This window comes from Chiloscyllium plagiosum, chromosome 44 (assembly GCF_004010195.1).
Source record: "Chiloscyllium plagiosum isolate BGI_BamShark_2017 chromosome 44, ASM401019v2, whole genome shotgun sequence".
In the NCBI taxonomy this organism is placed as follows: Eukaryota; Metazoa; Chordata; class Chondrichthyes; order Orectolobiformes; family Hemiscylliidae; genus Chiloscyllium; species Chiloscyllium plagiosum.
In genome coordinates, this window is record NC_057753.1 from 13,187,697 (window position 1) to 13,211,064 (window position 23,368).

Here is a 23,368-nt window from a genome sequence, read left to right on the forward strand (position 1 = left end):
GAAACATTTGGTACAGAAAGACAAACAGATAGACATGACCAGAAGGTGGCTCTAAGTGAAACTTGAAGAGGGCGTTTTACTAGTTGTTAACACTTAATATTTTTCTCCTGGCTCTAAACGGAGCTCTGTGACAAGTGCTTAACTCCACATTTCATGTAATTTGAAAATGTTTCAAATTTACAGAGTCCTTTTGTTTCTTCCCACAGATATTAAAGGTCAGAATAAGCATACATCAATGAAATATGAGGAAATTGGCCTTTCCTTTAACGTTAATCACATTTTACTAACAGTTACACAATCCAATTGTCACGAAAACGATGCACAAAAACCTACTATTCAATACCAGCTATTGCTAATTTTGGTTTTTTTCCCATTTTTTCATTGGAAGCATTTCTGAGATTCCAGTCGCTGTGAATCAGTTAACTCAATATTCTTCGTGGATTTAGTAAATGTGAAAGAGAGTCGTTCAAGAAAATCAGGATTCCTCTTTACAACTGGAAGTAACACCAACACATTATCCCCAACTGCAAAATTACAAATTTGCTATTTCTTATCCACTTTTTGTTTCAATGTATGCTGTGATATTCTTAAATGCTGTCTAGCCAACGCCCCAGCTCTATTTAATCGTTCGCTAAAATTTGTCACAGAGGCCAAATGGGTGGTCTCTATATTCTAACTTATTAATTTCTCCTTAATCAATTTTAACCTCTTACTTCATACCGGAAATTTATTTCAAATGGACTGAATTGGAACTATTCATCCGTGCAGCTCTGAACACAAAAAGTACAAATAGAACTCCCTTATCCTAATCATCTGGATAATCCTGACCATAAGCCTGCAACATGGTCTATAGGGTTGAATGCCTTCTCTCTAGCGTTCCCTGCCATTCTGGGTGGTACAGAGTAGATTGGAGTACCTTCATTCCCAAGTTATCCATAACCTCCTTGAATAGTACGGATGTGAAGTTTGATCCTTGAGCTCACTGAATATCTATTGGCAGTCTGTATCTAGTTAGAAAAAATTAAGTAGTTCTTCTACACTCCTTTTTGAAGTGATGTTGCATAGTGGGATTACCTCTGGAAATCATTATTGTTAATACCTACCTATTTCCACTTTTTGTTTGAGGTAGGGGATCTACACAATCAATCAAGATTCTTGTGAAAGGTTCCTCAAATGCTGGAATAGGTATTGAAGGTATAGGTTTTATTACTGCCTGTCGTTTTGAGATTAGTTGACATGTATGACACATCTGGATTAGTGGTGCTGGAAGAGTGGTGCTTTATTCCTGATGAAGGGCTTTTGCCCGAAACGTCGATTTTACTGCTCCTCGGATGCTACCTGAACAGCTGTGCTCTTCCAGCACCACTAATCCAGAATCTGGTTTCCAGCATCTGCAGTCATTGTTTGTACCATTTATGACACATCTGGCAAAATTCAACTGCAGCTTTGTGTAGTCGAGACTAGTGGAATGTCCTTGTATTTTAGCCTGTGGTTTCTTCACCACTAAATAACCTCCAAGTGGTAGCTCATGTGACACTTGCAGCACCTCCTTTTTTTACCCTACTAGCAAAGCAATTTGATGCATCTCTGCCCATTTCTCATCTGCTTGGCTGTATGGTGGTCTCCATTTTTCGTTAAGTAATAGCACACAGGGATGCATTCACTCTCCTTCTCTGTAAATGACCTTTGATACAACTGCTTTAAGTTCTCATCTTTCTGCTGTAATTCAATAAGCTTAGCAGAGCTAAAGTTACTTGCATGTTTACTTGTTTTCTGCTTCTCTGTGCCATTTTTCTGATTAGAAAAGGTCTCGGATAACACTATGTCAGTTTCCATATTTGTGCCTTTTTATCCAACCTGCATCAGCTTGTGCATCTGTGATCTTGTGATCACACAATCAGGGAAAGGTCCTGGGTAAACATTCTCCATGCCTTCAGTTGCTTGCATCTTCATTGGCTTTTCAACCAGTGTAGGGATCCCAAAAGCGTGCTGATTAAAACACTGAAGTAGATAGATGCCACCATTCGTGAGTTTTTTGTTTAGGGTCTTAAGATCTACACAATGCTGGGCCTCACTGCGCAGTAATGGACTGCCCAGTCTTCCACATTCAGGTTGTTTACATTGCGATAACCAGCTTTTGCAGATGTATCAGTAAACAACAAGTCTTGTCGTGAAATTCCGGTTTCACATTTCTACTTCATTAACACTCCAGGTTGGAGGCTATTCCGTTGTCTTTCCTTATTACTGCTTGTTGCCAATATGCAGGGTTGTACATTCACACTATAACTTCACCGAATTCTCTCTTTGCACAGTTACTATCACTGGAGAGTGAGTTCATCTCTCTACACATATATTACACCTGCGATGGTAGAGAAACTAAAGACTGGGTGGTAAAATGGAAATTATCTAAATCCGTGTCTTTTTTTATGATTGTATGCAAATATCCATTCATCGATCTGTCCATAATATGCTCACATCTGATCGCTTCATTCACCAGGTTCCATTAGAAATGAAGTATCCGTCTAGACTGAGTTGATTTCATTTAAATTCAATATAAATCTACACAGGCGTATTTACTCTCCAATCCAACCAGAAGTATAATCAGAAACGTGTTTGAGGGAATTTGTGGCAGTGAAGTGCCCGATGAGAAGCTGAATAGGGTGAAAGAAGAATTGAGCACCTCTTTCGAAGACTTTCAGCTGGAAAAGATCAAAGGTTCTCAGTCCATATAGAAGATTGGATGATCCTGAATCAGAACGTTATCCAGCGCAGAAACAGATCCTTCCATCCAATTCGTACATGCTGACCAGATATTTTGAACTGATCTTGTCCCATTTGCCTGAATTAGGCCCATATCCCTCTGAATACTTCCTATTCATGTATCTATCTGCATGTCTTTTAAATGCAATTGTACTCGCCTCCACTACTACCTCTGCCAGCACTTTCCATTGCATGCGACCTCCTCTGCATGGAACAGTCCCTTTCAAATCCTTCTAGCTCACCTTCATACCTCTTCAAATTCCATGTTTTTCGTCACTTGAAGAAGGAGTACGTGCACAAACATCGAGATTCAAACCTCATTCTTTCTGCTCCATCTGTTCTATTCACAATTGACAGCTACCACACAATTGGCCTTTGTGTCTGCACTATTCGTGACCACAGCATCCGTGAGTTGTTCTCATTTTGTCTGTTGGGAAAATTGTGGCCGCTATTGCACTGCTGTCATTAGTTGGAATGGAAGTGCAGTGGAACTAAGAATCCAACAGAGTTTCTTCCGTCTGTACATATCTAAATAGACAAACCTACATTCACACATTGCCTTGAGATGCTCAAAGTTTAAGTCCAGGCACTTCGACCGCATCACATTGACCAGAGTAATTTCAAAGTGTCAAACTCATTTGTTCTAAATAAATAATCTTCTGCCATAAATACTAAATCAAGATCACACAGGCAAGACTATAATCTATTTACTGTTCTGATTTCCTTTTAGATGTCATTGATGTTAATTCATCTTAACATGTTGTCCAATCTGACCATTCGTCAGAACTGAAGGGAAATATAAAATGATGATTTTTGAGTGTTGTCGGAAGGTGGGGGAAGAAGAAGGTAAGAACTTTTTTCTGCATTTTTCAACCGTCATAGGTCAATGCTGAGTCCCACAATTTGAGGAAAACCAAGAAACATCAAGCAGGTCTTTTTTGTGTCTGTAAATGGAATTGAAACAATGAGGATATCGTTCTGAAGAAGACTCATTCTGCGCCAGAAACATGAACTCTATTTCTTTCTTGCCATATGTTTTTCTAACGCACTAGGCTTCTCCAGCATCCTCTCTATTAAAATGTCTTAAAATATTCCTTTAATTTCTTACATCGTTTTGCCTTTGCTCTCAGAGGAACTGATACATGTGGTCTATTTTTATAGGTGTCATTAAAATATAATTTCCTTCTCAATGTCCATGTTATTATAGTTGATACTTTCGTCGTCGTGTGTTCTGGGCGGCCTCACAACATGTTGCATGAAGTCTTCTTCCCATTTGCTTCGACAATATGAAAGAAAGAAAGAAAGAAAGAAAGAAAGAAAGAAAGAAAGAAAGAAAGAAAGAAAGAAAGAAAGAAAGAAAGAAAGGAAGGAAGGAAGGAAGGAAGAAAGAAAGAAAGAAAGAAATTGATGCAGAATCTTTTATGAACCCAAGGATATCCAAACCATTTTAGTCACAATTAAGTAATTTTTTTCATTTGTAATGTTGGAAATGCAAAATCAATGGTGAGCAAAGTGTGATTCCACAAAAGAAAATCGAGCAGCAATCTGTTTTCAGTTCTAACATATGATGGACAAATGTTGGACGACAAGGATAAACTTTTTTTTTACTAGAATACCAGCAGTGAAGTACTAAACACTCCAAATCAGAGATTGAAAACACTCAGTGGTTTAGCGTCTCATTCAGAAAGACAGCGCGTCTGATAGCTTGTCATTCCTTTAGCATTTGCAACAGGTAAGTGTGGACGCTGGTCTATGGGCATCACAATTCTGACTCGGTGAACGCACTACATCTGACACCAGGCAGAAAGAGGGGGAGAATGCTGATCAATCATTCATTCCAAGCTATGTGTTTTTTTTCTCACTGTTTTATGCAACCAATATCCCAGGCAAAGGAAAAAGTTAACATTTTCTGCAGCTCCTTTCTGAAATTGGTCTGGGCAACTGTCTATATGAAGATATTGTTGGAAGAACAGAGCAACTGGAACATGCTAGTCTTCTTTTGAAAGATGCATTGTGAGTCAGTGATATGCAGGCTGCTGAAGTAAACCTTAACTGTAAATTGGACATAAAGGGAAACCAAGCATGCGTGATCCACAGGCAGAGCAAGCTGAGAGATTGTAAAGAACAACGAACGTCTTGCAGTTGGGCACCACTGGGTGTCTGCCAATCTCAATAACTCAGAATCTCTTACGGGGTCAGCGAGCCACTAGATTACATGTTACAGGCAGGGCATTGAGTCGGAAAATGAAAGGCAGAAATGAGTTTAATAAATGGTCCAGCCAGTCATAGACCTGCCAGGCAGGTAACCTATGGAAAGTTGATTTGATGTCACAGAACCAGGGTACTCCATCCAACAAGTTCAGTGGCTGGTGGATTAAATGGAAAGGAATGGTCCAAAGCACAGACTATTCATATGACCAGCAATTCAGTTTTCTCAGTGTAACACTTGATCTTCAGATTTTGCAGCAGATGGTCACAAAGCAGTCCATGATGAATGGCACTTTCAACAACACTGAACAACATGAGCAACAAAAACTAGCACAGTTCTAAATCTACACCCAGCGGTGGTAGAAAGCAGACTATACCTAAAGTAGAGGCGGGTGACCCGGTCTTGCATGACTGCTATGATCATGACAAGGAAATCTGACACTGCTATCGTCACGAGGTAGTAGGTAATGCACTGAAAATGTCCACACTATTTTCAGCATAGGATTGCACAATCACCACTAAGTTGTTTATGAGGGATAAAAACAGAGATTTCTCTTACAAAGCAGGCTTAAACCACCAACCATTGCCTGACTCAAGCTATTATTGAAACTATCCAGATGTGTCTATTTGCCAGCTCCAAAGTTAATGCTAATTAATCCACACCGCATGCTCAATTGAACATTTCCAAATGCAGGTATCGTTGCAAATATTGATTCACACAGCATCCGCTGTATGATCCGCTCAGTCAATCCAACTTAGTGCTAAAAAGATTTAGCTCAGTTATACTTGCTCATTGCTGAGTATGGCAATATGGCTATTCGGGCTTTTTTTTAACTGGCACAGACAATCAAAGGAAATGCGAACTGATGTAGTATTAAGCTAGTTTAAGCTAGCTCTGATTGTTGATGTGACTTTTATATCTGGTTACTGGAGCAATAGGAAGTAGTGGTGGCCCGGTGGCTCTCAGGGCCAGGGACCTGGGTTTGATTCCAACCTTGGGTGACTGGCTGTGTGGAGTTTGCACATTCTAGACGTGTCTGCGTGTGTTTCCCCTGACTGCCCTGGTTTCCTGCCACAATCTAAAGATGTGAAGATTAGGTGTATCAGCCATGACAAATTGCCCATAAGGTTCAGGCATGTGTAGGCATAATGCAGTAGTCAAGGGGTGATAATAGGCTTGGGCAATGGGTCTCGGTGCATTACTCTTTGGAGGGTCAGTGTGGACTTGTTAGGCTGAAGGGCCTGTTTCCACACTGTAGCTATTCTATGAAGTACAACATCAAAACTTTTTGTAGGACTGTTGAAGTAGAAATTGATGACACACTAAAATAAACGTTGAACACAAATATTCACCCTTGTTCTGATGGAGTTCACATGTACACATAGTCCATAATTCACATTTTGGCTCATTGACAACAGGAATGTTGGAATGACGAATTGGTTTTTGTTCTGTATAAATAACTTTACAATGGCTACTAGGTTGTGCTACTCATTTCGATTTGAACTTGCGGTTTACCTATTTTGTTGCAAGTGTATTGGGCATTCAGATCTAGAGGCACTTAACGAGTTATAGGTTTTTGTTTATCTTCTAGTCATTTCTCTTAATTTCCTCTTAGATTTGTGCTCTCCTCACCCTTATGTCAGGGCCAAGTTGTCATTTTGTCACACTCTTCCACTCTTCAATTTACTGCACTCTCCGAAATTTCATTAATTAACCTGCATCATTTAGTTTCAAATCTTCTCGACCTTCCTGGTTTTGTAAATTCACATCAACAAAGCAACCAGCACCACACAGCTTAATGTGGCCTCATTTTTGCAAATACAACATTCACCAGTACCAGTGCTGCTGCATGACTTCTCCTTCAGCAATCATTCAGAAAATCACTCATCTCTCTAACTTAACTTTTTTCTATTTCCACATGGTTCAGTAATATACCAAAGGCTCGATACGAACTTGGACATTCAGCTTCATAATTTCGTACTTCGTACAGATTTCAAACAGCCTCTTCCATTTATCCACCTGCGCCATTTGTACATTAGTGCAAGGATGGGATCCTCTCCTTCGAGATCCTCTCCGTCACAATTCACATTCCTCTCCCTTAGATGACGTACTAAAATCTGGCACACTCAGACAGCATATAAGATACTGAAGGGGATCGATACAGCAGATAAAGAGAGGAAGTATATTCTTATTGAGGAATCTAAAACGGAGGGGGCATATTAATGAAAAGGGCAGTCCCATTCTTTAGAGATTTGAGGGAGGACTTATTTTCTTTGAGGGTCATTATTCTTTGTGATTCTGTTTCCCTCAGTACAAAGCCATCCAATTCATAGTGGCGAGATAAAGCGTGAACGAGATGGAATCTCTGAAGTTGTGAGGTAGAGCAAATGGTGAGGAAGACACAAACAATCAAGCTATAGATTGGAGACAGCCAACCATATTTATTCCTAATGTAACAGTGACTGAAGAACCAGCCAATTGCAACTGGAAGTCATACCGCCGGGTTTTTCAGTAAGAAAAGCCTGCTTTTGAAATGCGATCAGTCACTGATATAAGACTATAAAAGCCATCGTTTTACACAACGTATTATTTGCTGTTGAACTACGTACCATGTATACTCTGTATTATACACTGAAACTCATGGCTATGCTGCTCGGTGCGTCTGAGCTGAAACCGTCATTACATGTTTCATTGCTTTTTGCTGCACACATCTTTTTGATCCATTTTTTATCCATGATTCAGTTTTCCAGGATCCGTTTCAGTTTGACTTCATGAAGGACAGGCTCTAAAACTGAACTGTAGCGACACAACAGAATCCTCGAATCCATCCAGTATCCCAAGGAAACTCTTGAGTTATTTGCTGAGGTGATCTAAAGGGGAAAGGGAGACAGGTCTCCAGAGTTTTCTGAGCAGCTTGCTCTAATTTGGACGAAGACGAGCAAAGAGTTCCTTTCAATATCGCCCAGTTCTTGTCTCTGACTCTGCCGCCTATTACTGCACACTGCTGCCCATGTTGCTGTAGAGGTGCAGTCAAACAATAGACAACTCTTACCTCCACCCATGCACAGATTCTGATCTGCGTTATGAATTGCTAACATAGTCAAAACTCACAAAAGCCACTTTTTCCAACGATTTCTTTCTGTGTTACGTTCTGTGCAAAACCCTGTGCAATAGCTGTTGTATGTATTATTCGTGGCGCAACTCATTGCAAGACAGACTCGGAAATTAAGACAGCGACCAAATTCGTTCTTGCACATCAGTACCCTCACTCAAAGATTGGCACTTCAAAGAACCATGCTTTGAGTTGATATCTCTCTTGTTATTTTCTTGTATCCCAGAGAGCCGTCATTTTTGGTTTCTTTCAGAATGATGTTGACAGAGTTGTGATCTTCGATTATGCAAGATCTTGGATGCGCTGTAAATCAAAAATATCCGATTGAAAGGCAGAGCAGTCTAAAGGGCCACATAGCCTTCTGCAACTCCCACTCTGCGTGCATGCGACTAACTCTGTGTAGTCATTGACAGTAAAATAGAGGCTTTGTCAGCTGATTGTGTGTCACAGCGTGTCTGCGTCAGCTATGAATCAATCGTCATCGAATCCGGACGTGACGTCTTCCCAATTTTCATTTGAAACCGGTCAGCTTCAGTTTCTTCTATTCAAACCCACAATTGACTCTGAGCTGATACCATTCATTTATAGCTCGCTCTGTTTAAACCCTCTAACTTCTCTTTAAGCATGTCTCTTCATATTACTTACTTATTCGTAACCGTAACAGTTCTCTTAAGTGGTAAGTTGCTGAGTTTTAAAACGTACGCAATATGGGATCAGCAATCTCCCCTTCAGCTGTTTTTCACTGTATTATGATACATGTCTTTAATTTGAAAATAGTTATGATAATCGTCCATTAAATTCATTTTTTTCTAAATTTCAGTCGGCGTTAATTGTGCAGACCATGTCTCACAGAAGCCGGTTACAATAGCGCAGATTGAAGGAGATTCGGTGACTATTCATTTCAGCTATTCAACCACTGCTGATTCATATTCCTTACAATTGTACCGCCAAGATCCGGGTACACCTCCGACATTCTTGATCTACATCCCTAAATACGGAAATGTCTTCAAAGCAAAAGACGTTGGCGATCGATTTTCTGCATCTCTGAACACTTCCAGTACGGAGGGGAATTTTACCATCAGCAGACTTCAGCTGTCTGACAGCGCGATGTATTACTGTGCGCTGAGAGACACAGTGACTGGAAGTAGAGGGAGTCTCGTACATAAACACCGCCCCAATGTAACAAAGTGCAAAGTGTGAATGGTATAGTTGGGGGGACAGTCGGAAATAACACTTACTTCCCCAATTTATACAAGAATTCACTGAATTCAAATGAACCAAAGCAATTAATAAGGCGACAGCATTGGGGCAGGTGTGTTGTCCTCAGATGATATCGAATACATTTTGAATAAAATGCAAATATGTGATTAGCGAATCTATCCCATTCTGAAAATTAAATTCATTGTAATCGAATGACTGTCAAAAATATTCCAACCGGTAAAGAAGGTGTATAGAACAGAACATGAGGCAAAAGCTACTAAATTGTGTGGATGCGGAGGAAAATGAAAACTGTACCTACAGTCTTATGTGGAATATCTAGATTTGCAAGAGAATTTTTATTAATCTCAAAGGTATATTTTCAATTCCGCTTTTGTCCACGGGCTGGTTTCTGATCATCCAAGGTACATTTTGGGAAATTGGAGCTCAATATTCCTGTGAAGCAGATTATTTCTGAAGTTCGCTTTGATCATTCGGTAAGAACCTTGAATTGATGACAATCATTTTTTTTGCGCCTGCTAACATTGTAGAGGCTTAGAATTAATATGTGTAAGTATCTTTAATACGGAGAGACCCGTAATCAGGTTTTTACAATTGTCTGGACTTTCACTGTACATGCTTCGGTGTCCACAATTGACTGGTATTTAAACTTTAAACTAACCTTCCTTTCTGAAACTACGAGAGCATATCTCCTTCTAGAAAGAAAGAATTTTCTTTCTTTATTACGTGTTCCAAGAGATCGCCAAATCGACAGCACACATTTATTTCCTGCTGCAATCACTGCCAGCATTATAATTGACGTGAATATTTTTAAATCATGTTTATATGCACTATGCTCAAGGTTTGCCCGCACTGGAATCTACTGAAGTAACAGTGTGCGACATCCTGTTGAGAACAGCCTTCCACAGGCAACAGCTGTGACCCAGAAACCTGCGGCAGTTATTGTACGAGGCTTTCACTCGTTCTCATCACAGTGAGGCTCATTGCACAGTAATACACCGCGGTGTCAGACAGCACCAGCTCCGATATTGTCAATCGATACAACTTGTCAGATTTTTGGATTGTATCAGCAAACCGGGTCTGAGCAAAATCCGCCTTAAATTCATCACCTCCGCTCTCGAGCCGCCGGACTGCGAACTCGGGTTGCCTGCCCGGGTACTGACGGTACCAGAACAAGTAATAAACATTGCCGGTGTACGTGCAGTTTAAAGTCACATCTTCTCCCTCTGTCTGTGTGACCAAGAGCTCCCGCTGAGTAACAGGATCTCCATCGGTCAGACCTGGAACACAGGGTTAAAGAAAGTGGAAATCATTGATTAGATGTACAGTTAAAAATGCATGCTGATGGCTAAAATGTCGCATTCCGTTTGATATAAGTTTAAACAGGAATGTTATCAGAAAACGAAAAAAAAAGTTACTCCAGATGCTGGAAAGCTCAGTTGTGAAGAAGTGCTACTGGATTCGAAACTGCTTTAATCCTGTTTTTTTTTTTCTCCATGATGCTAGCAAAGTTATGGAGTTTTCCCAGCAATATCTGTTTCCTTTTAACATAAGAAATGCTTCAGAAAAACTGGAAAATATTCGTTTTAGCAATCCACACGAGAATCCACCTCCCCCCTTGCTCTAATTTTATTTGTATGTCCATCTTTCAATCTCTTCATTATCTGTTTAGAAGACTCCCTCTTCATGTCTTTATGGCCTGATTCAACTCAACCTGATGCCAGTGAGCTTCATGTTCTAAAGCCAAAGCAGAATTTCCTTAGCTTTTCTATTCTATCACGTTTCTGACTCCTTTACTAAGACTGGTCGTTTTGGAATCCTCCATCATCTGAAACATTGTCTCCATATTGACCCCTCCAAAAACTTTTGTCAGTCTTATCTTTATTAGAGAAACTAAGTATCACATTTTGGGTTGTACTTTTCCAAAGCTATCATCCCTTAAAGCTGGTATCATTACTGCAATTAATCTTATCGTGCTTTGTGTCTCTATGCTCTTCCTGCAAGATATAGAGAAAATCGGTTCACAATAGCTAAAGTGTAAAGCAACCAGAGTTCAATATTTACTGAAAAAGATACGGATTTGGATCACACATAGCAATAGACAAATTCAACACTTTTCTTCAGTGTAAAACTTCTTACCAATGATGAATGCCACGAAAACCATCACGAAAACTAAGAACTGCATCACCGTTGCTCTGGTTTCTGACCACTTGTTTGTGTCTCAGGAATCTGCAGAATATCGAATAAGAGAAACAAAGAGACCCGGAGCATTGGCTGAGATTAGTCTGACGTCACTTCCTTCACAGCAAGCTGCTATGATCACTGAATCTGTTTGCTTATGTGTCATTTTCGCCAAAAACTCTGTCTTTCAGCCACAAAACTTACATTCTGCTCGGTCAGAGGAAAAACGGGGTTAATATAGACAGCCTGGTTTCTAATAAACCCGATAATCTTCTCTTTAATCTGAAATATTTATCTCAAAGAAGTACAATGTACATGAAAATCCTTTGTTTATTTTATTCAAAGTGACTGCTCAGACTGAATTTGTAGATGGGTTTGGCTTCAATTAATTTCGTACTGCAGACAAACAGGGTAATTTTTTTGTCACTTTCACTCAGTGATTGACGGCTGTTGAATGGATGAACTTTGGGTGCCTGAAGCCCAAAAGGGAACCAACATTGTGAGGTGGGCAGATCCAGTGGAGATTGTCAATTCGAAATGTGTTGGGATATTTTTCATGGGAGCTGGAAATGCTTGTCCAGGATTCCTCCTGTGAACAGAACACATACCAGTATTGAACGAACACCCTGAAGTCGAATTGATGTTTGGAGGCTTTGGTTGAGGCATGTTTTAAAGAATGGAGTCAGTTCTTTGCGAAATATGGCAACTTCATTAGAACGCAGGAGAAAGGAACAAAGTGGATTTATTCAGCAGACAACAGGATTTCCGAAAGAGCTTTAACCAATTTCGGCATTTAATTGTTTTATGTTTGAACAATCAAAGTCAGAGGAGAAACACAGTTCATGTTGCTCGAGTATCAGAAATGGAGGTCTCCAATTGACAGAGTTGTTGCCCGACTATGAGAGCTTCCTTCACCCCATGCAGACGGTCAGTGGGTCTGAGGAATTCGGGCTTAGTGATGAGGTGGATAAACAGCTACATTCTTTATTATCTAAATGATAGTGGTTTTTATTTTTGCTGCATTAACTGGTGCGATTAATATAAACAGAATTCACTTTAGGTTTTATTTACGACATTGCAAATGTAACTGATGTACCAGATTCTCTGTAGTTCCTGAAAGAAGATGGTTCGCTGCCTCATTTTGAAGGAGTACTACAGCCAAATATCTGCTTTACCAGCGGCGCCCAAATGGCATAATAGATCTTTAAATAGACACTTGTGTAGTGTCTCTCTAGATCTGAATGGAAGTGATGAGAGAGCAGAGATGAACATGACCACAGCATTCAAATATTGTCGGAAGTGCAAGTAATCCTGCCAAGTTTACAGATGACTTAAGTGCGAAACCACGTGGGGAGAATGGCAGAAGAGTTAGAAATCCCTGAACAGATCCATGGTCACTGAAATCTCCAGAAATGCTGCACAATCAGAAAATGAAAAGAAAGTAATGATACGTGGTATCGAATAATAGGTCTTTGTGAATCGTTTTCGAGACAATTGGATTGTGTAACTATTAGTAAAATGTCAGTAATGTTAAAGGAAAGGCCACTTCTTTCATATTTCATTGATTTATGATTAATTCTGATCTTTAATATCTGTGCATCACGATCGTTATACTTTACATTCTTCCATTTCTCCTTGAATGGATTCTCATCATTCTGTCCTTTGCAAGTATTATTGCTATATTTCTCCCATTTATCTTTCTTTCCATTACTGTTGTTGGATTTCATGCATGATCTTGCATTAACTCCACGCACATTTCCAATTCTCTTCACTCCTGACTTGTTTACATCTTGTTTCTGCACATTTTATATTTTACTTCTCATTCCCCTTAACCATCATAATTGCATTCGTAACCTTGATACATCAAACTCAGGGTCGCGGTCCTTCCACTAGGTATACATTTATGTTAAGTGAGTCTATCTGTTTGTAACACTGCGCACTCGTCACACAGAGATAAGTGGCGGTATCACTAAATGTGGCGTCTCTCACAGTTAGGGTACTGTTTTTGTTGTCTGCACTGGTTGTAGTGGTGATCCTATTGTGCTAATCAGCCTCTCTTGTGCTCATCACAAGACTCTAATGTGGCTGATTCAGGAGCTGTCTGTACCAACGCAGCGTGATAACTGCAGTGGTGTGGAGCAGTTGAAGAATTTGGTTCCCGTTTCATTAACAACTGCCCACTGAGGACGTTGCAATACTTGATCTTCTCCAATCATTTCCGTGCAAGTCAATGTGGGAAGCAACAAAATGTCTTTGTAAATCTGAAGCATTGTCAAATTAATGAAACGTAGAGTTAAGCAGCTGTTCACAGAGCTCCGTTTAGAACCAGGAGATAAATATTAAGTGTTACCAAGGATAAAAACACCCTCTTCAAGTCTCACTTTGAGCCACCTTCCTGTCTGAGTTAAGGAAGTGGTTGTGTCTTGTTGATTGTCTTTTCCGTATAAAACTAACAGCTGCTCTCTGTCGTTTAGGTCACTCTGGCTCTCGTCCTCCAGTTCGATATTCATTGCAGACACTCACTGCCTTCGAGTGGAAAACTCTGGAAATTGCAAAGTAGTTTTTTTTTCACACCACAATGTCAACGTGCCGATGTTTGACTGGGATACACAAACTTAAAAATCAAACAATAACCAGGTTATTGTCTAACAGTTTTATTGGAAAGCACAAGATCTTGGAATCCTGCTTCTTCCTCAGGTAGAGAGCGGCATGACTTGCACGGCATTTTGATTTTTCTTGCTGAAAATTCTGTGTTCAATGATCATGCCTGTCACTAGCTACCTGACGAACGAGCAGCATTCTAAAAGTTTGTACTTTCATTTAAACTTGTCGGACTACAACCGGGTGTTGTATGATTTTTAAATTTCTCACCACAGAGTGAGTTGCATGTGCAACAGTCTATGTTGCTGAATTTGCCTTTGATAAGGTTGTGTTCATGGGACGTGATCATATTGGAACAGTTAGTTAAGCACTTCGATGGAGTAGCAGTCAAGCCGATTCTTTTCTTTTCTTTTTATTCTGTGTGTATTTTAACTACAGTGTAAAAAAATAAAACGTGTCTTACCTAAAGACAAGTAGTTTGACCAATCGAACTACATCTGGAACGCAATGCCTTCCACTTATCTTAAAAAAAGAAAAACTTAGGATCTATGCTTACTATATTTTGATGGGATTTGGTTTGATTTGGTCCGTCACATTGTATCTGCGCAGTTCGTTTGACGACTAATGTTTTTTTCCTTCTGTGTGTACATATGCATGTCCGTTGTGTGTGTATGTGTGTTTGTGTGCGTATATGTGTGTCTTTGAATGTATGCATTTTCATCTCTGTGCAAAATGGGAGATACGTTTGACTTGAGATTGGATGATTTTCAGTGTAAAAGCATTGCACCTTGTTGCTGCCTTCTGATTCAAATGATACAATGCCACCTTCTGCTGGTGAATCGATGCTCCTGCAAAATCAGCAGATATTTGGGAAGGTATCACATTTTTTTGCTGCTTTTTCTTGAAAATATTTTCAAGAAATATTTTCTGATTTTCGGAATGTAGTAGAGCTAGAGGTCATTATCTGAACATATCAACTTTTGAAAGAACTTTCCATTTCAGACAGAGATGAGAGAAATATTTCTTTCAGAGGGTTGTCAGTGTTTGGAATTACCTTCTGCAAAAGGCAGAGCCCACTATTTGGTGTAAAACTTTCGTTGATTCTCAATGTCCACACACTACGTAAGGGATGGACATTAATAAAGAACCTTTCATAGTTGAGAATATCTAGAATTGTGTTTCAGGTAGTAGAGCATTTCTGAAGTGCAGCCGGTTTTGTTTAGGAAATTAGGAATCTGATTTCACTATCAGAGATAAAGATACAAATGCAGAATTGCAGTGAGACCTCATATAACATTAGAAGTTGAAATGTTTAGATTTCCAAATGCAGCTGGATAATTGGAATGCCTGTACCACCAAAAGACCTGCTGTTCCTGGAAATGTCCCAAACCTTAAAGAATTTATCAAGTTCACATAATCTCCTGATTTACCTGTCCTTGAGGCTCAATTTAACATAAAGCATTGAGCAGGTTTCTGTATTTAATGGGAATCAATATTTATTGGAAATTAATAGTTTCCAGATACAGGTAAAAGTTATGAACTGACGATATGCAACTGTATCATTTAAATCCCTAACTACCATGAACCATTGCCACCTCGTTATGCTTGGACATGGACATGCCAGGCACGCAAAACAACACATTGGTAATAGGGCTGGCAGAGAAATGCTTTCTTGACAGGACAGAACTTAAGCGTTGTGAGAGGTAGGCAGACGTTTAAGCTTTTTAGTCTTGTACTCACGATGGCTCCAAAGACACGGATTTGAACGAAGAACAGAATGCTATTGGATGGACTATCTTTAGGGTGGAAACGTAGCAAGAACAGTTACTTGCCAATCTTAATTTTCTTACTAAGAAAATTAATATACCAAAGTTGATCATTGTGTGCATACAGTTCTAAATACCTTATTCATAGCTTTGCTACCTCGTTGTGCCATGGGCATTTACGCAAATGTGAGTTTCTTTTTTTCATACTTGATATTTCTTTTGTTTATATAAGTTCCATTCATCAATGACTTAGGATATGGTTACCTTTATAAGAGTTACGATTTGACTCTAATTCATTCTGTCCTGCTTTTACTTCACTAAAATGCATCAGTTTTTCTAAAGTTAGATTCTGCTGTGTGGTTACCTCTTTCCACATACTGGATAAGGGATTAGAGCATGCAGATTCGTCCGATGATGGAGCAGAAACGAGGAGTGAAATCAAGGAAGCAAGATGAGTCAAACAACTGTGTTTTCATTTTTCATGATAGATCTTTTCTATTAATAACAAGGACAAAACAATCAACTCTCCAGTAAAATTGCTCACACTCTGCTTTCTTCAAGGATTGCATTCCATTCTCCCAGTTTCTCAATTACCATCGTGCATATTCGGATGATCCCCCTTCCATTGGGGTGCCTCCGACATTGCCTCTTTGGATTACTTACCTCCCCACCGTGATTCGTAGTACCTTAAGCCCCTGACCCATTTTCCACAGATCTGATATCACCCAGAAATACAGTTCTTCTTGTTTTCACTTACCAACTCACCAGTTTCCACGTTTAAACTATTACTGTCCACCATTTCCAACACTTGCAATATAATACTTCCACCACCAACGTTACTTAATAATTGTTACGTCCATGGCACTCTCTTCCATGCCTGTCTCACTTCTATGGTTTCTCACGCTCCAATTGCACATTCCAGGTGATTGGAGACGGTATCATGTTTGCCTTTACACCTCCTGTTTCCTTATTGTTCACAGCCTCAAACACAGATTCCAGGTGAAGCAACGTTTTACTTGTACTTCTTTCAATCTACTGTTTGCAACGTTGTCTGCTCAGAATGACGTCTCTTTTCCATTGTTGAGATTACTTTTGGTTATACCTTGTGTGAACGGCAGAGATTGGAAGTCTATGGGGAGACTTGACTAGGGCTTAAAAGCATCATCTAGTTTCCCCTTGCATGGCTGCACGCTGTATGGCTGAGACCGTATTTGACAGCATGAGGGAAACGGTCATGGTGGTTTACTGACTTTAAGACACGACTGGATTTGCCTCACTGGAATACCCAAGCTTACCAGAGTTGCAAATTGAGGCCAATTGAATAGAGTAAACTACCGACAAAAGAGGAAACAATTGCAAGAGTAAATCATGTCTCATGACTAACAACAGAGGAGAAAATCATGTGATAACAAAAGAGCGGACGGTGACTGCTATGTCTGCGACCATCGGTCCAGCAGGTTGGACTTGATTCAAGCCAATTTCCAGAAAATGGAACAAAAGGACTGGTGTTTCAATGAATGGAGAGTGATAACTGTAGACCAACGTTCGTGATGGCCGGGTTCTTGGAGATATCAATCAAGATAGGAATCCTGACACCGAAATGATCTGATCAGCTGCCCCACTGCGGGTTAAATCAGTCTTTTGGTGCTAGTGAGAGATTAATTGGAGCGCAGTAGTGATTCTTCTTTCTACCATTAATGCTTACTGTTTAATATTGCATAGTGTAATAAAGGTCGTTGTGTGCTTTTGTATTCTTGCATTGATCGTACATTGACTGATCTGAAATAAAGCTGCAATTTAGACTGAATTCAGCCCATGTGTATGGCTCGTTTATCTGGTCACGTTCACTTTCCATGGCAACACTACAAAAGTGCATCAGTCAGTTTATAGAACAGGATTCTACTGTTCATCTTCTAAAACAGGACTGTTCTGTTCGAAATCTGCAGTTTATCAAAGGTTGAAGAAGTCTAAGCTCTCCGGTTTCGATGTATTCAGTAACTGAGAGAAAGTGAGGACTGCAGATGCTGGAGATCAGAGTCGAAAAGTGTGGCGCTGGAAAAGCACAGCAGGCTAGGCAGCATCCAAGGAGCAGGAGAGTCAATGTTTCTGGTGTCATGTATGTATTCTGTATAGGAACTGGAAATGGTCTGTCCCGTAAGTGTTGGAAAAACGAACTGAGATCGGAGTGATATCACAGAAGCGTTTTGGTACAAACAAAAGCCAATGGTTACAGCGGATCTCCAACGGCTCATTAAATGAACATCACTGTCTTGGGCCAAACTCCTGCTTCCTTCCAGGAGCGTGCACCTTACTTTATTGTAAATAATCATTCACTACTTTTTTCAATGTTTCAATTAAACCTACTTTCAAGATAATTCCATGAGGTGGAGGCGCCGATGTTGGACTGAAGTGGATGAAGTTAAAAATCACATGACACCACATTATAGTCCAACAGGTTTATTTGGAAGTATGAGCTGTCGGAACGATGGTCCTTCATCAGGTAGCTAGTGGGGCAGGATCATAGGACACAGAATTTATAGCAAAAGATCATAGTGTCATACAATGATGCGTTATATAAGTCTATGAGGTCAATTTGAATTTGCAGAATTGTATTTGCAGCTGTATTCTTTTTCCTTCTAAAACACAAAATCTGTCGGCAAACAATATTTTTTTCATAGTTCATGTGACATTTTATAAATTCCTACGTTGGAACCAAAACCAGACTGGGAAACAAATAGACTCAAAACTCATACCTGCATTGTCTGAACTGAGATGTCATCTATTTTTATATAAACCCTGAAGCTATCTCGGGAATCTGATTCGAAAGAAATTCTGGGATTTACTTATTAATGCATCGAAACCTGCAACCCATACTAAAAGATCAAAGATTTAACAGCAATCCAGATTTGTTCAATATATCGCATCAGTGTCTGACACTATGATCTTTTGCTATAAATTCTGTGTCCTATGATCTTACTCCTGTAGCTACCTGACGAAGGAGCAGCGCTCTGAAAGCTAGCACTTCCAAATAAACCTGTTGGACTATAACCTGATGTCATGTGATTTTTAACTAAGATAATTCCAGGCAGTGCATTCGATATCCGAACTAATCGTGGTGCGAAAACGTGTAATCTCACGTCAAATGTGCTTCTCTGTCAACGACATTAAATCTATGTTTGTTTCATGAGGTTTGAGTCTCTGGGAAGCAGATTGAAACTTTGTTTTGGCTTTTGAGCAGTTAATAAATATATCAATTGGGCCATAGATTTCAACTGCCAAGAACTGAAGTTAAAATTGCATGAAAGACTGGTTTGGTCTAAACTTGTTGAGTGCATCCAGTTATGGAAATCACAGTGTATGGGGTTTGGATATTGAGATAACAGGATAGCTTATTTGTGATATAGGATAATGCTAACATCATGGGTTCAATTCCTGTAATGGTTTTTCCATTGACAGTGTGGGCAATTCCCCAATTACCTTCGTTTTTGCATCCCGAAGGGTCATTTGTCCATGTCCAATAACATGGTCCAAGAAGGTTACTTGGGCTTTGGCAAATTCACTTTTAGCTAGGTTTACTGCCAAGCCTGCCTTCCAAAGTCGATCGAACATGTCCAATAAATGCTGAAAATGTTCCTTGCATGAGTGACTAAAAATCACCAGGTCATCAATATACACCACACATTTGAGTAATCTGGCAATGACGTCATTAGTCAATCACTGAAATGTGGATGGAGCGTTTTTCATACTAAATGGCATGACTTTGAACTGATATAGTCCACTTGGCGTTACAAAAGCTGGATTTGCCTTTGCACTCTCTGACACAGGTACTTGCTAGTAGCCTCTGAGCAAATCCAACCTATAAATGTAAGTTGCTTGTCACACTTTTTCGACACGGTCATCCAACTATGGAATTGGCTATGCATCAGTCTTTGTAATGGCATTAACTTTGCAAATGTCCACACATAACCATTGGGTACCATTTGGCTTTGGCATCATGACTATGAGTGAGCTCCAGTCACTGTAGCTCACTTCAATTATGCCATCTTGGAGCATGCGCTCGATCTCCTTCTGAACCTGTGCCATCTTTAGAAGGTTATGTCTATGAGGATGTCACTTAATCAGAACAGCATCTCCGATATCTACATGATACACAATTAGGTTAGTACTTCCCATTTTATTTCCATGCATCTCCCCATGTGATAGTAATAACTCTTTCAGGTCATTTCGAATTTCTTGTGGAAGGTAACTCAATAATTTATCCCAAGTTTTGACAGCTTCCTCATTGTCCAATTTGATTTGAGGAATGTCCAATTCAGAATCCTCTGAACTAAGTTCTTCCTTCTACGCTGTAGTCATTAACACCTTCTCCTCTTGCTTTCCGTCCCTATCAAAATACCTTCTGCACATATTCACATGACACATTCTGTGAGATTTCTTCCTGTCTGGAGTCCTTATCAATTGTTCACTTCATTCAATTTCTTCTCAATTTGATGTGGTCCACTAAGCCTTGCTTTTAATGGCTCACCTCTTACTGGATGTAACATCAATACCTTTTCCCCAATTGCAAAATGGCGAATTTATGACTCCTTATCCATTTCATGTTTCATTGGAAGCTGCGATACTTTTAAATGCTGTTTTGCCAACACGCTAGCTCTATTTAAACATTCTGTAAAATGTGACACATAGTCCAAATAGGCGGACTCTGAATTCTGACTTATTAACTTCTCCTTTATCAGTTTTAACGGTTCTCTTACATCATGCCCCAAAATTAATTCAAATGGGCTGAATTTGGTCAATTCATTCAGTGCAGCTCTGATCGCAAAAATTACAAATGGAACTCCCTTATCTCAATCACCTGGACAATCCTGACCATAATCACTCAACATGGTCTTTAGTTTTTGATACCATCTCTGTAGCGCTCCTTCCAATTCTGGATGGTACTCAGTAGATTTGAATACTTTCATTCCCAAGTCATCTATAACCTCCTTGAATAGCCTGGATGTGATCGTTGATCTGACTGGATCTCTATTGGCAGTCCGTATCTAGTAAAAAAAATGAGTAATTCTTCTACAACCCTTTTTGCTGTGATGTTGCATAATGGGATTGTCTCTAGAAATCAAGTCGACACATCTATTATTGTTAATAAGTACTTATTCCCACTTTTTGTTTAAGGTAGGGGACCTACACAATCAATCAAGACTCTTGTGAAAGGTTCCTCAAATGCTGGAATAGGTATTAAAGGTTCAGGTTTTATTACTGTCTGAGGTTTTCCAATTAGCTGACATATATGACACGTCTGGCAAAATTCAACTGCAGCAGTGTGTAGTCCAGACCAGGAAAAATACCTTTGTATTTTAACCTGTGTTTTCTTCACCCCGAAATGAACTCCAAGTGGTAGCTCATGCGCCAATCGCAGCACCTTCTTTCTATACCCTACTGGCAAAACAATTTGATGCATCTCTGCCCATTTCTCATCAGCTCGAATGTGTGATGGTCTCCATTTCCTCATTAATACATCATTTGTTAAGTAATAAAACACAGGAACGCATTCACTTTCTTTCTCAGTAAATGCCTTCTGATATCACTGTTGTAATTCCTCATCTTTCTGCTGTAATTCAATCAGCGTAACAGAGCTAAAGATATTAGCATTTTGCCTACTTTCTGTCTCTCTGTTCCACTTATCTGATCTAAGTACATTTCGGATAACACTGTGTCAGCTTCATTATCTGTGCTTTTTGATTTCTCCTGCTTCTGCTTGTGCCTCTGTGATCTTGTGATCACACAATCAGGGAAAATTCTGGGATAAACATTTTGCATGTCTTCAGTTGCCTGCATCTCCACTGCTTTTCAACGAGAGTAGGCAGCATGCCTACCATGAATCTGCGATATAATTTGCAAGGACAATTTGTATTCCTGGAGCTGAGAGTTTGTCCAATATTCCTACCACAAATTCGCCACTCTTCTAATTTCTAGCCTTACTTTACATAATTGAGCATTTTTTTCTCATCATGAATTCCCGTTGCCAGCACCTTTTCTGGCAATAGTCTCTCAGGAGTGCATATCACCTCATCCTTCAGCATTACAGACTGAGAGGATCCTGTGTCCTTTAATATTGTAACCTCACTACCTACTACTCCTGACCTATATGAATAAACTTTGCCCATGCATGTATAGTTTTTTAGCAGATTTGGCACTTGCTCCTTAATCAATCTCTGATCATCTTGTACACTCTGAGGCAATTGTCTAATTTCTCTTGTTACTTGTCTTTCTGTTACTTGTCCAACAAAACTTTCAGGCTCGTCTGGTTTTCTTACATCTGAGTTTCTCCGAGTCCCCCAACACTCTGATTTTGTGTGGCCCACTTTATTAGAATGAGACCACCAGAGCGTTTTAACGTCTTTGACCCCTCAAGGGTTTCTAAAGGCATCATAGGTTGCTCGATTTTTAAAGTTCTTATCCATTAATTGAAATTACTCCGTTTGATCCTTTCAAATTCAAGATAGGTTTGACCTGGGTCCCTCCTCAGATTCCTGAAATGTTGTTTATAGGCTTCTGGTACAAGCTCATATGCACTTAAAATGGCTTTTTTCACCTCCTCATACTCCCCAGACTCCTCCTCTGATAGTGATGCGAATAACTCACTAGCCCTACCTAGAAATTTCGTTTCGATCAACAAAACCCACCTTTTCAAATTTGATGAAAAAGGCTTCCACATCTTTTTCATCAAATGAAGGCAATGCTTAAAAATACTTAAACAGTTTCTCACCAGGGCTCTGACTACAAGGGGTTTGCTTATCCTCGCTCTCTTCCTCACTAAGCCTACCGACAGCCTTCATCTCCAGTCTTTTGAGCTGAATTTCCTTTTTAAGTGTCAGTATTTGAAGGACAAAAACTCTTTTTCCTTTCTCTGCTCTCTCTTTTCCTCTTCTGATGCTCTCTTTTTCTCTCTGTTCTGTTGTTCTCTCTTTTCCCCTCTCTTCTGCTTCTAATTGTAACTCAAACTGTTTCATTTCTGTTGTCCATTCCTTATCTCTTGCCTCTAACTCAAGCTGCTTCATTTGCAATTGAATTCTTGCCATCTCTATAGGTTCTGATGGTTTCTTCAGCAGGCTTCAGTGCCGAGCTACTGCTGTAATTATCGCTTCTCTCCTCACAGAAGCAGGCAGTTCCAATTCCAGCTTCTCTGCCAATTCTTGCAACTTGGTCTTATTCAGTTTTTGCAAAACTTCCTGAGACCACCAGAGTGTTTTAACGTCTTTGACCCCTCAAGGGTTTCTAAAGGCATCATAGGTTGCTCGATTTTTAAAGCTCTTATCCATTAATTGAAATTACTCCGTTTGATCCTTTCAAACTCAAGATAGGTTTGACCTGGGTCCCTCCTCAGATTCCTGAAATGTTGTTTATAGGCTTCTGGTACAAGCTCATATGCACTTAAAATGGCTTTTTTCACCTCCTCATACTCCCCAGACACCTCCGCTGATAGTGATGCGAATAACTCACTAGCCCTACCTAGAAATTTCG

The 23,368-nt window shown here is 39.7% G+C and overlaps 2 gene segments (V, D, J or C); one reads left to right on the forward strand and one right to left on the reverse strand.

The window, feature by feature from the left end:
• The first annotated feature begins 8,638 nt into the window (after window positions 1-8,638).
• On the forward strand, window positions 8,639-9,281 carry LOC122543680. The segment is given in 2 exon segments: window positions 8,639-8,757; window positions 8,902-9,281. Coding segments are annotated over 2 exon segments (432 nt in total).
• Window positions 9,282-10,238: 957 nt separating this feature from the next.
• On the reverse strand, window positions 10,239-11,512 carry LOC122543681. The segment is given in 2 exon segments: window positions 10,239-10,579; window positions 11,439-11,512. Coding segments are annotated over 2 exon segments (387 nt in total).
• Window positions 11,513-23,368: the final 11,856 nt, after the last annotated feature.